Source organism: Periplaneta americana, chromosome 16 (assembly GCF_040183065.1).
Source record: "Periplaneta americana isolate PAMFEO1 chromosome 16, P.americana_PAMFEO1_priV1, whole genome shotgun sequence".
Taxonomy (NCBI): domain Eukaryota; kingdom Metazoa; phylum Arthropoda; class Insecta; order Blattodea; family Blattidae; genus Periplaneta; species Periplaneta americana.
The window spans coordinates 92,883,683-92,900,498 of NC_091132.1; the positions used below are offsets into that span (position 1 = coordinate 92,883,683).

At 33.8% G+C, this 16,816-nt stretch overlaps 1 protein-coding gene across 3 annotated transcripts in view; it reads right to left on the reverse strand.

The window, feature by feature from the left end:
- Positions 1-16,816, reverse strand: part of LOC138690943 (pyrokinin-1 receptor-like) — a 310,043-nt gene that overhangs the window by 165,911 nt on the left and 127,316 nt on the right. For all 3 annotated transcript variants that reach the window (XM_069812527.1, XM_069812525.1, XM_069812526.1), the window contains exon 3: positions 9,069-9,474. In XM_069812527.1, coding sequence (XP_069668628.1) covers positions 9,069-9,474 — 406 coding nt within the window. The remainder of the gene's footprint in view (positions 1-9,068; positions 9,475-16,816) is intronic.

Sequence of the window (16,816 nt, forward strand, 5' to 3'; positions counted from 1 at the left end):
ATTCTTGATTCTCTCTTGACCTTGCCGATTTGCTTTTAATTTTTATTTTCATCACCAATATCAACACTTCAAGCTAAAGGCATGTCGCCCGTTACGGTCTCATATTATTTCAGCCCAAAGTTTTCTACGACGTTCAATATATTGGCGTCCACTTGCTTTGCAATTCTTGACTAGTAGTGGGTATCTCTCATCACTCATTCTATTCCAACCCACTCTTGCCTATATTCTATTACCAACTGCATGGAGATTCTACAATTACATCGCTTCTTATCTGTTCATTTTAAATTTCCTCCATTCGGTTACAACCTTTTACTTATAAGGTAGGACTTCCATGAAGTGATGTGGGATCATGTCTAGCCGGTATATATGCAAAAGTAGGGCTTCCATGAAGTGATGTGGGACCATGTCTAGCCGATATATATGCAAAAGTAGGGCTTCCATGAAGTGATGTGGGACCATGTCTAGCCGGTATATATGCAAAGGTAGGGCTTCCATGAAGTGATGTGGGACCATGTCTAGCCTGTATATATACAAAAGTAGGGCTTCCATGAAGTGATGTGGGACCATGTCTAGCCAGTATATATGCAAAAGTAGGGCTTCCCTACTTTTGCATATATGCCGGCTAGACATGGTCCCACATCACTTCTTTCCCTAAAGAAGATGGCAGAGCCAGCCGTCGAAAGCTTGGAAGCTAATCTCCAACTCACCTGGCTGAGAACCCGAGAAGAGTTATTCTACATCAAACGCCGGGAAAGCCTCAAGTCATACAACCTTTTGCTTGTCTGAGAAAATTAATTTCTGCCGTCTGAATTCCATTTACATGTTACTTTGTTGGGACTCAGGTTACACAACCATAAAGCACCGTAGGTATGGTGTCTCCATTATTCTGTGGAACTTCATTTCCGTATCTCTTCTTATTTTGTTTTTCAAAAGTTCTCTAATTGTTCCACAAATTCTCTGGAATTTATTAATCTTTTCACCCATATCATTTTCAATGTTAAAACTTACATCACAACCTAAATATTTAAAATTAGAAACTTATTCTAAAATATTTTCTTGTAAAACAATTTTTGATCTCATAAAGTATTTGCTTCTAAAAGCCATAATTTTTATCTTATTTATTGATATTTTAAAATCGTAATGTCTACATACTCCGTTTAACGGAAAAATAACTTTTATAAATCATCCTCATTATTTTTATTATTATTAGGTCATATGCAAACAAGAATATTTATGCATGTGGTACTGTTAATTTTAATTCCATGATTTATAAATACTGTAATTTCAATTTATTTAAAATGTCGTATTAAAGAGCAGGGTGTCTCAGGCCTGAATTAGTTTTTATTTTTCTGTTCCTTTAAATCCTGCATTTTTTTTATTTTCTTGTTGTTCGAAATATATAAAACAAAGTATTTTGATTGCAAAGAACAGATAATTTATAAATGTTCGCAAAAATGCACGTTTTCAGCATCTCCTTAAAAAGAACTAGCTTTGGACATGGCGTCTCTCTGTGTACGGCGATTTCTTCTAGCTTATTGAAGAAATAATTCTGTTTATATTCATCGTCTACAAGATAAGAATCACAAACCGTGCACATGAAATATAATCATTATAGTAAAAAATTAAGAGATCCTAACTAAAAATAAAAAATACAATATGGTTACAAACTCTAAATCAGTTAAAACGATTATACAAAATTTTGTTTCTAACATAATATGAAAGGGAAAATGTCCACAAACATATTTGTATTGGAGAGATTAATTTCTATATGCACAATTATTTCTACTTTTAGTTGCAGTCTCGGAATAAAGCCCGACTTCAGGCCGCAGGCTAAACAGTAAGGCAGCTACATATCAGAGAAGCAGAGAAAACGTAATGTTTTTTTTATTGGGTTAAACTTAATGTTAAATTAAGCTTATTCTCCCAAGGACATGCCATTCCCTGTAAGACCACGTGTTACGAGTCAATAGACAATAAAAGGGAGGCATTAAAAAAATTTCTAAAGTATCATCAATAGTTTAACATTGTTATCACATTTAAATGTGTATTTTTAGGCTGAAAATAATGTTAAGAATGAATTACATATAGGATGGATGGTAACCTCTGCACCAAAATGAAACTGATAATAGATCATGAGGGGAGATTTAGAAAATCTAAATAAGTAGATAGTAACAGAAATAAACAATTTCTTCAACAATCACAACTTCCACCGTTGGCACAACCACTCATCTTGATTTCCTGAAAACATCTTCTAGTAAGCTCGTGAAAAGTTTGGGAGCCACTGTTTTTCCTTGTCTAACTCCCTTCCCAGGTTGAAAGCCTGTCCCTTTCTTTTCATCTTCACCTTGGTTTTGCCCTGTGTGTATACTTTGTTTAGTTTTCTGATGTTTTTTTTTTTTTTTTTTCAATTCCTTGTTTGTGTAGTGCTTGCAGTACGCTTGTGTGTTGGATCGAGTCGAATGTCTTGCTGGAGTCGACAAATACTATGTGGAGTGGTAGCTGGTACTCTACTGATTTCTCTATGATCTTGTTGACGACTTGGAAGTGATCTGCTGTGCTAAATTCTGATCATAAGCCTGCTTGTTTGTTGGGCTGATTCTCATCCAGAATCTTTGCCTGTCCTTTTATTATTAGGCTACCTTTGAAAATAATTTGTACAGGTTGTACATTAAGCTAATAGGTCTATAGTTGCTTCAGTCGTTTTTGAGCCCTTCTTATGTAATAGAATGATTATACTTCTTTTCCATTGGTCTGGTATGATTTCCTTTTGTGGTATTTTGTTGAATAGCATGGTAATGCATGGTGATTGGGTATGTTAGAAGTGTTGAACCGTATGTCATTTGAAGGGTTCACAGCCATAGTGGGCCAAACGCCATTTATTAAAAACGGAGAAACTAAGGATTAAAGTTAAGTGAATACCAAATTTTAATGAACATTGACATATCGTTTAGTTTTAAAGTATATACTTTATATTACTTGCTATATTTTTTATTTTTATTTTATTGGGTTATTTTACTACGCTATATCAACATCTAGGTTATTTAGCGTCTGAATAAAATGAAGGTGATAATGCCGGTGAAATGAGTCCGGGATCCAGCACCGAAAGTTACCCAGCATTTGCTCGTATTGGGTTGAGGGAAAAACCCGGAAAAGACCTCAGCCAGGTAACTAGCCCCGACCGGGATTCGCACCCGGACAACCTGGTTTCGCGGCCAGACGCGCTGACCATTACTCCACAGGTGTGGACTACTTGCTATACGTTTCCATTGAATTATGGTACTGACTTCATTTTAATCCTTGTTTTCTATGGTTTTAGTAAAGGGCGCTTGGGCCACTATAATTCTGAACCCTTCATTTATTCGTTCCAAATTCTCTCTTCTCCTTGAGTTTTACTATTCTTTAGTTCTTCTATCGCACTTCTAACCTCACTCTGAAGAACAGTAGGGACCATGTTGATGGGTTCATGTAAGATGTGCCGCTTGAATATAATTCCTCATAGAATCTTGTTGCTTCTTCTATGATATCTCTTCTCGAATTCATGTGGTCTCCAGAAGGTTTCTTTGTTCCCAGCATCCATTGCTTTCCTCGACTTAGGTTAGACCTTGCGTTCTTTACTGATTTAGGTTTTCGAGTATCTGTTTCACCACTGTTACACGGTGGTCTTGTATGTCCGCGCGTATTGCTCTCTTTGTTAATTTATCAATCTCACTATATTCTGTATGCTTTTCGGCGGAGTATAATTCTGAGTGTTGCAGTCTCTCCCTCTAAAATCGAAAAAGGTAAATAGAAGGAGAACAAGAGAAATACGAAAGCACAATATAAATATAAGGGAAATAAAAGTAAGACAAAGAGAACAATAAGAATACGAGTAGAATAATAAGAAGAAGAGGAATAAAAGGAAAACAAGGGTAATCAAGGAGAAAAATGGGAACATGAGAAGAAAAATAAGAACACAAAGAGGAATAGGAGAATACAAAACATAATGGAGCATAGGAAAAATGAGTATAAGTTCAGAAAAATAAAATACAAGCTGTAGAAGAGATAGGCATGGAGGAGAAGTACATCACGACTTTGCCGAGGATCGAAGACTAGCGCTCTGGACCTTGAGCCACAGACGTGGCTTTCAAGTAATATAAAACCCTGTGTGTTATCAGTTTAATGCAATTGACATAATTATAAGTATAGTAATAATTCAAAATTAAATATGATAAGGTAATTTTATCAACAGTAATCTCACTAGAGATTTTGATTTATCTAGAGAAAATCAAAACTCGAGTGGGATTTAATTGACTATTACACGATTAGAAGAAAGTATATAAAGATTAGAAGTAACGAAGTACTCCAATGCAATCAAATATTAATTGACTTACGAAAATACAACTGTCTTCAAATGTATTATTGTACCATTTCAACACTACAAATATTACGCTAGATGTATGCTAGATGGCAGTAGTGTGTTATGATTAGCTGTCTTCGAACATAAAATATATTTTAATGCTCGAAGTTAGCTGTTATCTTGCTATCAGTTGTGCCAACTATGGAATCTTCATTGAACTTTGTAGACGATTACTAGCAATGGCTTCTCGATCTAGATCACGATGGCGGTGTTACTAGTCAAGAAGGCTTTGTTGATCCAGTTTCATTTTTATTAAAACAGTTGCATTCCACTTCAATTATCCGAATCCCAATAATCAACGTGATTTTTAATAAATCTTAATATTAAACAATCTCTGATACGTGACTATCCATAATATCACATAGAAGAAGCTATAACATTACTTAAATAATATATACAAGTGTTAGAAAAGTTTTAATTAACGACGATGACATAAAAATAAACGTGAATAATTTTAAAAGGAATAATTATTGAATGTACAATTTTCAAATTTGAATGTTTTAGTATTTGGTGGTTCAGTTGATGTTATATTGGACGTGTGCGTAAAAGAAGTGGAACTCGTTGATGTACGCCTAAATGGTGTATTCAAATTATTCAGGATTTCCGAATGGTGCTCTTCATTTATTTGTAAATACGATTTCAGGGAAGATGCATAGGTATTACCAGTGATCTTCATTAATTCTTGTTCTTGAATGCCAATGCGAGTCATATTTGAAATTGCTGTCTATCGACTGGAATGGTTTGTAATTTTCTGTTCTTTTTTTATTTATTTATTTATTTATTTATTTATTTATTTTTAGACATCCAGACCAGCGCAGTTTGAAATGTTGGCAAACAAAAAAACAAATGCTAGGGACGCGATAAAATTAAACTAATACAAGGGACGCGATAAAACTGTGCGATAAGCAGCCACGATTAGTTGAAATACGTCCTTTCGTACCGTTTTATTGGTCAAAAGTAGTATGACGCAGTAAAAGTGTAATAGTTCTGATAATTGACGGGTAACATAAAAACTATCAAGAATATTTAAGACTGTTGAATTACGTTTCCCCATCCGGTTTGTGGGACTAATATATGGAGATCAATTATCCGCTTGGATGATATATTGAATGCCACAGATTCAAATGATGACCTTCTCACGCATCATGCTGGTGGTCTGGTCCGTTTATTTTTAACAAACGCTTTAGCTTTCATCCACAACTACGTAAACATTCCGACTGCTTAGGCCCGCGTGCTGGACATAAATTAGGTGCTAAGATACATGCTTCCGGTATTCGGCTGACTTATACGCATAACTCTATGGAATGGGAGTTCTAGGGTGGGAGTTAGATTATGGAGAAGACGTTCGCCCAAACTCGTAAGATTTTCAGTCCCAAGTTAAAAACTTGTCAACTCCTCAGATCTTACAATTTTATAGATCTTTATGTTCCGAGTTCATTTGAATGTTATGATCCATAACTTGATGCAAATAAGGGAATTTCGTTATTAAAACTAGGTAAAAGTATGGATAGTTTTTAGACGCCATCCCTGTCTGATGTGTTTAATATTTTGAAACTCTGCGCTCAATTTTAGTAACTGTGCGAAAACGTAAGTTACAGTGATTTTGTAAATAGGACGTATGTAACCATAAAGATGATCTTTATCTTGTAAAGGAAGGCAATTAAGAAAAAAATATTTTGTTATTAACATTCTCACTATTTATTTTTCTTACTTAATACTCTTCCTCGGCAATACGATATTTGTTTTCTTTATGCCTAGCAGAAGTGAACAATCCTGTAGGCGAAGATGCGTTGATGAATGTTGATTCAGTAATTCTCGTAGATTTGATTTGAAGATAGAAAGCTGTGAATGTTATCATTTGTATTTAAATATTATTGGTCAGTAATTATAATTACTTACCTTGTGTTACGCTACATCTCAAACTAATGTACTTATATAAAAGTTAGGAAATCATAATTAATTTGACTTTATTCCAGCATCAATTTTTTCTCGAAACTTAAAGTGATTTTTAAATCGAACAAGTATTTATATGAAATTCAGTTTTCACCATGTAAAAATAACAGTTATAGATGAGGAATTTACTATTCATCTATTTCTTTTCGATTAAAGAACATGGAGACACTGTCTTGGTGCCTACAGATGGCTCGTTAAGTTTCCACTATGACTCCAAAGTCACTGATGAAGGAAATATAAATAAACTAAAACTGACAGCATAGGGGTTTATTCTATTATGTTTATTCCCTTCGGAAGAAAAGTGGAAGTATGATGGACAGTGTAGCTCAAACATACACATTTTAAAACCATGAACAGTGTTTGCACTATTCTTAATTGAAATTCAAAGATCGTACAATAAACAAATAAACACTTCACACTGAATGTACCCAGGTACCTGGTTTGTTGATCGCTAACACCAACTTTGGTCGATAGAGACTTGTGTGGATTATTAAATTGTCGTAAATTGAATAACTTTAATTATTAAAATGTGGTATTTGCGATGATAGAGCAATAAGATAAGACAATAATCAACAAAATTTTTATAGGTGAGAACGAGCATTAAATTTATCTAGGAAAAAGCGTTATTTTAAAGGTCGCAAAGTCCATCACTGTAGAGTAGCGGTTAGCCTTCCTGACCGTAAAACGAGCGGGCCAGGGTTCAAATCCTGGTCAGAGTAAGTTACCTGATTGGGTTTTTTTTTTTCAGAGGATTTCCCTCAACCACTTAAAGCAGAATTACTAGGTAACTTTCAGCGTTGCACTTCGGACTAATTTCACCGTCATTAGCATCATTTCATTAATTATCTTCAATAGTTACAAGCTAACCAGGAGGACATGGCAGACGTGGTTCCAGGTTTCAACTGCAGATGGCATCTATCTGCGGGAGATGCATATATCCAGAGAAGCCGCAGGGGCTTCAATAAGGGGACTACGGTTAGATCGGGGAAGTGTAGGTTTATTTATTTTACTATTGTGAGCTATTCCGAATCTCAGCGCTGATAATGCTCCACCGGTGTCGCACCGGTTCCATCAGCTTGCAGAGGTGGTGGCAGTATCCATCAGCCGCCATCAGTGAATCTGATTGGTTCTTTTAGGGCGGGAATTAGCAGACGAATGACATCGTGCACTGTTGTGTCATGGCGGTGCGTTCTGCTGTATTGTTTGTAATGTGCAGAATGTAAAAAAAATATGTTAATGGCTTATGAACCAACATGTCAACGGACCAGATATTACTACTCGTTCAAGAAATAAATTGTTTGTGCTCTCTTTTCTTTGAGCGAGATGACAAAATGGAAATTTAGCAAAATATTGCTAGCGTAGCACAATAACAACTTTATCAATGTTTTCCTAAAGTCCGTCAAAACTTATCTTATATAATAGTGTGAAATTTTTTTATTTCATTCTACTTGATGAACGTTTTCGGTTTTTATAAACCATCCTCATATCACATTACCTCTATTGAACTGTTATACTGATGTGCAATAGGTTACATTAACCATATTATGTTAAAATATAAAATATAAAACACAGGGTATCATAAAACTTTAATTAATGTACATATTTAAAATGTTAACATAAAAATTAAAATAGTCTAAAATGAAGGTTATTTTGCACTTATACAGTCCTTTCAAATATAAACGGTTATTTTTTATTTATTTATTTTTTATTTTTTCTTATGACCATTTTAATGATAAGTATCATGAAAACTGCATTTACAATTTAATTATTGCATAATTATGAATCGTCGAAATGCGATGGAATGAGTATGCAACATCATGTTTTGATTTTACGCAGCGCCCAGGAGCCCCTGTGGTAATAATTATGCAATAATTAATTTGTAAATGCAGTTTTCATGTAAAATGGTCATAAGAAATAAGTAAATAGATAGACGGATAAATAAATAAATAAATAAATAAATAAATAAATAAATAAATAAATAAATAAATAAATGGTTATATTTGAAAGGACTGTAAAAGCTGCAAAATACCCTTCATTTTAGACTATTTAATTTAATATATTAACATTTGAAATAAGTACATTCATTAACGTTTTATGATACTCTGTATTTTATATTTTAACATAATATGGTTAATGTAACCCATTGCACATCAGTATAACAGTTCAATAGAGGTAATGTGATCTGAAGATGGTTTATAAAAATCGAAAACGTTCATCAAGTAGAATGAAATTTAAAAAATGTCACACTGTTATATAAGATAAGTTTTTGACGGACTTTAGGAAAACATTGATAAATTAACAAGCTTATCGGAACAAAAAATGGGTATAAAATATAATAATAACTTGCACAGCAGCCATGATAGCCATTGAACCTTCCAGCAGTTTTGTTCCTATTCCGCTGAAGCGGAATTGATGTCCACCGGTTCGGTGAGATTCGGAATATGCTGTATGTGAACTCTCCCCCTCTCGCTCGCTAGCTCGGGGAAAGGAAGAGAGCAGGCTCCGCTCCCGAGTGACGTTCATGCGCCTGTTTACATAATCCACGGACGGGTTATAATGTCAACGTCAAGGAGGCATGGAGCTTTACCTCCATGCGTCTTATGCGCCATCATGGCGTACAATGTATATATTAATTTACGATGACTGAGGATAACTTTCTTACGAAATAGCCCATATTTTAAATAACATAACAACAATAGTTATAAACATAGCAACTTACCGAGCATCTTGACCACGTGTTTTGTAGCCTTGATCTGTGCGTTCTTGGAGAAGTTCTTGCGTCCGTCTTCTGCCTGGTATTGCTGTGCGTAATGGTTTCCCCCGACGCCGGTCTTAAGACGCACGCTGCCGCCTCCACTGCGGAGACTCGAGCGCCGCAGCTGGAGGCCGATTAGGGCATACAGCACAGAGATGAGGGTCATGGGCGCCACGAAGAACACGAAGGTGGACACCTCGAAGGAGTGAGGGATGACGATGCGCTTGACGGTGCACATCGTGTGCTCGTCGTCCAACACGCGTCCGTCGGGCAGCTCGTCATGCACCACCCCGAACTGCAGCGCCTGCGGCACCGCCAGTCCCATCGCCAGCAGCCAGATGACCAGGATGAGGCGCACTGCCCGCGACAACTGCGGCACAGGCAGGGGGAATCATTGGTCTAATTAGACATAACTGATAAATGTGTAATCTTTAATTCTGGATAAGCTTCACATATCCTTTGAAAAGTCTGAATTAAGTAGGCATATACATTTCCAATAGCCACTATTTCTTAAGTTGGGAACAAAGGAGCAATATTGTTTTTCACAAAGGTGTAAACTTTTCGAAGACTCATTATGAACCGAATTTACAAGTTCATTATTGTCGAGGAAGATCAATACTGAGCAGTACGAAACTTTTATCTACGAGCAAATTTGAAGAGGAGTTTTACAAAATCAGATAGAAGGATTTATTAAGCAATATTATACATACAGATGTACAGTACTGTATTATCAGAATTTTCTCTTAATTCCAGTGCACTGATCTTCTGACCGTACATAGTTTTACAAAATTAAAACAACAAAGTGTTGTCTTCTTAAATACTATATGATATTTTACAGTTAATGAATCACAGGTGAGCATATAATATATATTTGTTCAAACTAATGTCTATTTCAATTCACAAATATTATGTTTTAAGACACTACATCATTTCAAGTCATTCTATTACCTTCAGTCTTCGTTCTAAATTTATTCTCTTACTTGTTAATTAACAACAAAATATTTCAATTTTATACTTTCCCAGGATTCAACGTGAATATTTTCTCAATACATCTCGAGGAGTATAATATTGACATTAGTGTTTATACAGAATAAAGAAAATCATTAAAATTATGAAGGAATTTAAACAAATGATTCCTAAGTTTTTAAAATATCATTCACGCATCTACATGCTTCATAAGTGAGCAGTTATGGAGACCGGCAAAAAAAAAAAAAAAAAAAAAAAAAAACACCCTTCAATTTTTCCTTTGTCATTTTGTCGTGTTTTATTGATCTATGAAGCCTTATCTTTCAGATGAGCCATGACTTATATTTGTCTCTGATTCCTAAGTATGTTTTCTTCCGGTTTAAACGGAAAGTGTCCTGCTCATCTGCCTCCGTTCCTGTTATTTCTTTTACTTACAAAATGAAGATTTTCTCAGCTTCTATTAAACGTAGGACGTTAAAATTTTCAGAGCATGTTGCCACAATTCTTAGTTTTAATTTAACTGAAGGTTTCCAAGAAAAATATAAATTATGAAAGTAATCATGTACTGATATAATATTGAAAAATGCGGTTAATTTTTGGACCGGAACAAAAAAATAAATTTAATGTACTATGCAATTTTCCTTCAAAGGGAAGTGTTAAGTTGAAGTCACTATATGTAACAATAACGTGTAAAAATATAGTTCTTACTTCTAGCAGTTTCTGAGAAAAACGTAATGACAAATCAAGATTTTAACATAACCGAGATAGGACGTACGGAGTCCCCTTACACAAAATTTTGCTTTTATTACATCATGTAGCTACAAAGGTGAAAATCTAACTTGTAAATTTTATATTGCTACGAATGTGAGAGGTCAGACAATATTAACGGTGAGCAGTTGGAAGAAAACAAAATTTTCAGCAGAAGTTATAGATGTTTTGTTATGTTGTAACGTAAATCAAATGTTTATACGTTTACTCTAATATAAATTATGACGATTTCTCAAAACACACTTTAAGACATCATTACTTTTACCGGCAAAGATACGAAACTAAAATGAGAGAAAAGTTTGAACAAAAAAAGAATTAAATCTCTCTCGAAATGTATAGGTGTTATAACAGTCAATATTTTTCTTTTCTTCTCAGAATTACGTTAACACATGCTCAATGTTATCATTTCCCTTTTTCATTTTAGGCATTTATAATTAACCGCTAATTAAAACTCCAAATATAATTCGAAGTGAAATGCACTGAGAACTGTGACATGGAATAATACGCTTTTGTCTTTAAATATTTATATCTGTCACAAACAATGTGATTAATGCTACAGATGTTTCGAGCGGGTGAGAAAACAAATTTGTGTTTCCTTCTATGTACAATTGTATTAAGTCCTACTTCCATTATTTGCTTTTAAAATTTAAAACCATACAAGTTGTAATAATTTTACAATTGTATTGTGCAATTAAATTTAATTTATGTATATTGTTGTTAATCTTTGATTTTGGAAGAATCTGATTTTTATGCTCAAAGCACGGTGCAGTTATATTGTACATTTTTTTAAAGAAAATTTGGAGTAAACATACTTGACTACAGACTTCATACACATGTACTTAAATCTCAACAAGCATGCAACAGGTAATTTTCTTAAGAGAGATAACAGTACTATGCATATTAAGAATGAAAAACTCCTTTTACGCTATTGGTTTGTTTAATATTCATCTATATTATAAGTGGAAATATATTCGGTAAAATGCAATAAGATTATCATAAGCAGGACGATGGCTAACCACATTACGTATTATAGCTCAATCAATACTATAAAAATAGAATGAATCGAAAATAAGTTGTGTTTGGACTCATTATTTTCTCAGGGTACTTTCGTCTTCTTTGTCACCATTCTATGAGTTCTCCATCATAAAATCATTATCCCCGCCCCTTGAAGAAGTGCCCTACCTTGCCAATCAGAACTTATCTTCTGGTTACTTGCAGAGGCTCCAATTCTGATCATTCACTTAAGTTGAAAACAGATCATTGGACGAGCAGGAAGAAATGTGTTACTTATTAGAAATTTGTAAACACAGGTTTTCAACCTTCCTTCAAGCCATACTAAATAAATATAAGGATATTATACAGTGTAATTCACAAGGATTTACGGTGTCTTACGCAGCTTATTTTCGAAGACATACTGAGCAAAAAATGTCATATAAACATTTGTCCTAATCTCAATATTTTCAGAGTTACACTAATTTGAAATTGTTTACAAAATACCATTATTCTTGAGTTTTAACGGTAAAAGAATATTATAGATAAAGAATGAACTATTCAGGAGTATCATTTCTTTAATTAGCTAATATTCTGAAGCTAGAAATGTGTTGTGAATTCCATAGTTGCTTCGTACAGAATTCTTCGTTTATTCTTAACTACAAAATTATATTTTCTTACAAATTTATCATAACAGTTGTTACAAATCACGTCACTCTTGTAAATTCTTTAAGACTATACATTATGATGCTTAATTAAACTGTAAAGAATCAAGTTCCTGAAGTCGTATGATTTGTAACAATTTTTGTGACAGCCTAAGTGCGTAAGAAAGATGTAATTTTTAGTTAAAAATTGAAAAACAAAATCTGTACAAAGCAATTAACTAAACATTTTTAGCTTCAGAACATTGGCTAATTAAAGAAATGACACTTCTGAATAGTTCATTCTCTCTTTGTGATATTTTGTACCCTTAAAACTAAAGAAAAAAGGTATTTTACTAACAATTTCAAATTAGTGTAAGTGGAAAATATTGAGATTAGGACATTATGTTTACATGAAAATTTTTGCTCAGAATGTTTTGAGAAATAAGCTTTGTAAGGGACGGTAAATCCTCGTGAATCACCCTGTATAATATCAATAAGAGAAGTAGGTAGTCTACTACGAACTGAATAACAACTTTACCTCTAGAAACTGAATGCAGGACATTCAGAACTTTAAGGTTACAACACGGAAAGCAAAAGAGAGAAGAATAGGCTATGCAGTAGAATTACCAATATTTTGTACAGGGTGTCTGACTCAAGTCGTTCATAATTTTTTTAGGCATCACGCACTACATCACTATCGGTGGACATTTTTCATCGTTGAAATTCTGTAATTCGCAGCGCTTATGAAATTAGTGACCATTTTGTATGCAGAACATACACAGCGGAGCTGGGATCTTATGTTGTTACCCTGTGCGAGAGAGAAAGGTGTAACTAGATATGACTAGAATAAGAGAGCGATCGTACTGGACAGGTGACGTAACACCTACGCGCTGTGAAGTACAAGTGACTGCCGTTCCACAAACAGAATGGTTTGGTAATATTTTAGTTTTAATAATGATTGAAAACAGCTAAAATAATAAATTAACATAGATGGGTGGACTGATTAATATATTGATTCATACGATGCCTTTGAAGAAAGAACATTAATTTTGAATACGCCGATCTCTCAAGATAATTCGTCGCTCTCAGCTAGAGTAATGAGTTTTATGAATATTTCGACTACCTGTGAGGGTTATATCTTCGGTTCTTCTTTTCGTATTGTTTAATTTCGAACTTCTGTTTCAGGTGATTCTAGAACATTCCAGTTAAAGCTACTTTAAAACGGAAAGAACCTTTAAAAGCTCGAACCCTGCATTCGGTAATCATTCACGTTTCGAATCTCTGAAAGTCGCGACAGCAAAAGTGAAAGCTAGTGAGTGAAGAATTGAATATAACATGTTCTAGCAAACAGAATACGTCAATATGGTCCAATACCATGCGGGTTATATTTCTTAGACCATACGGTATATCGTAGTCTGAATTCAACGTTTCTCTTGGTTTTGTGATGGTTTCATAATAGTGTAGCTAAGGGCTTTAAATGAATGAATAAATTGTGTTAAAACTGTACGTTGTCTGTTCTTTAATGTACTTTTTTTATTATTTCCATTATTTATTCCGAATGAAGCAAAACAAATTAATTTGAGATAGGTTAATGATTAAGAAATAATATGGGGCTATAAGAAGAACTAATGACTCAACAAACACTAACCAGTGGTAAACGCGATTGTAGGAAATGTTGGAAAGCCGAAAGAAAATAAATTATTAACAAATTGGCTGCACATATTTAACATAGAGTTATCATACGAAGATATTCACATGGACGCTAATACACATCCCTGATTCCGCGTGTGAAACCGCTGAATACCTCCCACATATCTGGGTTGATATTTGGGCTGCCTAAACAAAAATGAACGGCTTAGATAAGATATTCTGTATAGTTGCAACTAGAGAAATTCTGTAGACGCCTTCATGCTTTGAAAAATCCTGGGAAAATGTAAACATGTCAAGGTCAGAAGCACGTACTCGACTCTACGTGCTATTAAGCACTGAGTGGTTGCAGTAGCAATGAACAAGAAGGAGTGAGCAAAATGAATTCTATTGCTCTACCGCTGCGAGGTAAATTCAACTGATTTGAAGGAATAGATAATGTGTTACATTTATACAAAACAACAAGAAATGAAAGGATGTTTTGCAGAATGTTCCTCTGTAATACATGCAATTAATTACAAAAAGTACAATTTAATAATAAACATAGACTCTGCTTAACTAATACAGTTTCAGACAATAACTAAGATTTAATTAATTGTTACCGGTATATAGCTATCTAACAATGCATAAACGCTGCTTTTCTGTTTAAACTAATACAAAAGGAAAATAAATCATATGACATTGTGCATATGGTAAAATGAAATAATAGACCTACAACAAGTAATAAACATATATTCTCTTTAAATTAAGCAGTTTTAGATAATAAGGCCTATCTAGTTAACTGTTATGTAACTGTTATATAATCATATGTTTATTATATTAATATCACACTTTTAGGAACGAATTTAAATTCCTAAATTCTCGCCTAATTCAAAAGTGCATTTTTTGCTTTTTACCGACACCAGCCTTCTTATGTTGGGCGAAATGTATTTCCACGATGGAAGATGTGGCATAGCCCTCATATTATCATCTGATAATCCTGATCATAGTCTTGGTTTTTTTAGGTTTACAAGTGAGAAAAATTGCTCATACAGTTACTTACTGTCAAATATACAAATAAATTGAGCCGCAAATTTTCGTAACCCCGAATAAAGTACATCAGGATTTAAAGCTTTGTAAAATGTGGGAAGAACTTTACAATCACAGTGTGTCTTTGCTGGTGCATTATTGATGAAGTCTATACTTTCTAACGGAAGATCTGAAGTGGCAAACATCCCAAGCCCATTGAAGTAATTTTTTTCAGGACTGCAAAGAAACTATGTAGCCTTGTAATATAAGAATATCTACTGAAAAATTAAATACTTGTATAATTAAAAAACCCAGGCTTAGACTCGGATTTGGGATATTCATTTTAACAGGATGGTATTCTATACAAAACACAACATGTCAGGTAAAGGTCGAATTTGGTAAATTTTGGACTTCGAACTAGTAACTGCCATGTAGCGAGTCTACGCTATTAGTAACACACCCGTTTGTTTGTACTTCATTCTTACAGAATACAACGTATTGAGAAAGAAGCTATAGGCTACAGTATATCTACATATATATTTACTACTATTTAATATCAATAAAGCAACAAAATGTGAATACATCACTCTGTATATCGACTAAAAATTTCAGGCATTTAACACTGCTTATCTTTGTAACTAAATAATTTCCACATACCAAACAAAGAGCATTACCTCATCTTTCACTTACATAAGAAGTCAAGAGTCCAGCCAGTCTGAAACGAACTGAAAGACTTCTTCGTCAATGTGTAATGTACAACCCTTGTGTTCGCCAGTGACTTGTACCTGTGTGCCCTACGTGCACTGACCAGCGCATACGGGCTGTGAGACGCGTTTGTGCTTTTGTTGACATCACTGTGTTAAGGGTATATCTACGTGAACGACCACAAATATTGTCAGAAAATGCAGGTTCACAATTTCTAAAATTTTATAAGAAAATAAACTCACAATTGGACAAAAATTACAAGGTACCACAACAAGACTTATTAGAACTTAAATATCTGATAAAAGTATAAAAAAAGGTTACTAATAATACTTTTCAAACCAGTCTTATTAAAGTATGAAAAAAAAATTCTGCAGGTACGTCATTTGGTAACCATAACATTGTTATGGTCTCTCTGACATCTTTAATATTTTTCCTGCGTGTAATAAACACTTATTTCTGAAAAAGTAGACTACTCTCAGACATGTAGAGTTGTTTATTTTAACACAATTAATTTTTTATTTCTCTTATATAAAATATATTAAAATTTGAATAATGTTTTACGACCTCATTTTTCTATTTTGAAATAAATGGGCATTATTGTAGTCTACCTTTCGCATAAATGCATGTAAAATCAGTGTACAACATTTCAGAATTCTATCTCTAATGGTTGTAGAGTCATAAAATAATGTGTGAAAATTTAATTTAAAGTAAAAAGTGAACTCTAAAAAAAATTATTAGTAACCTTTTTTATACTTTTATCAGATATTTAAGTTGTAATAAGTCTTGTTGAGGTACTTTGCAATTTTTGTCCAATTGAAGGGTTCAGAACCATAGTGGGCCAAGCGCCATTTACTAAAACCGTAGAAAACAAGGGTTAAAAGTGTAGTTATCAACAGTAATCTCACTAGAGGTTTTGATTTATCTAGAGAAAATCAAAACTCGAGTGGGATTTAACTGACTATTACACGATTAGAAGAAAGTATA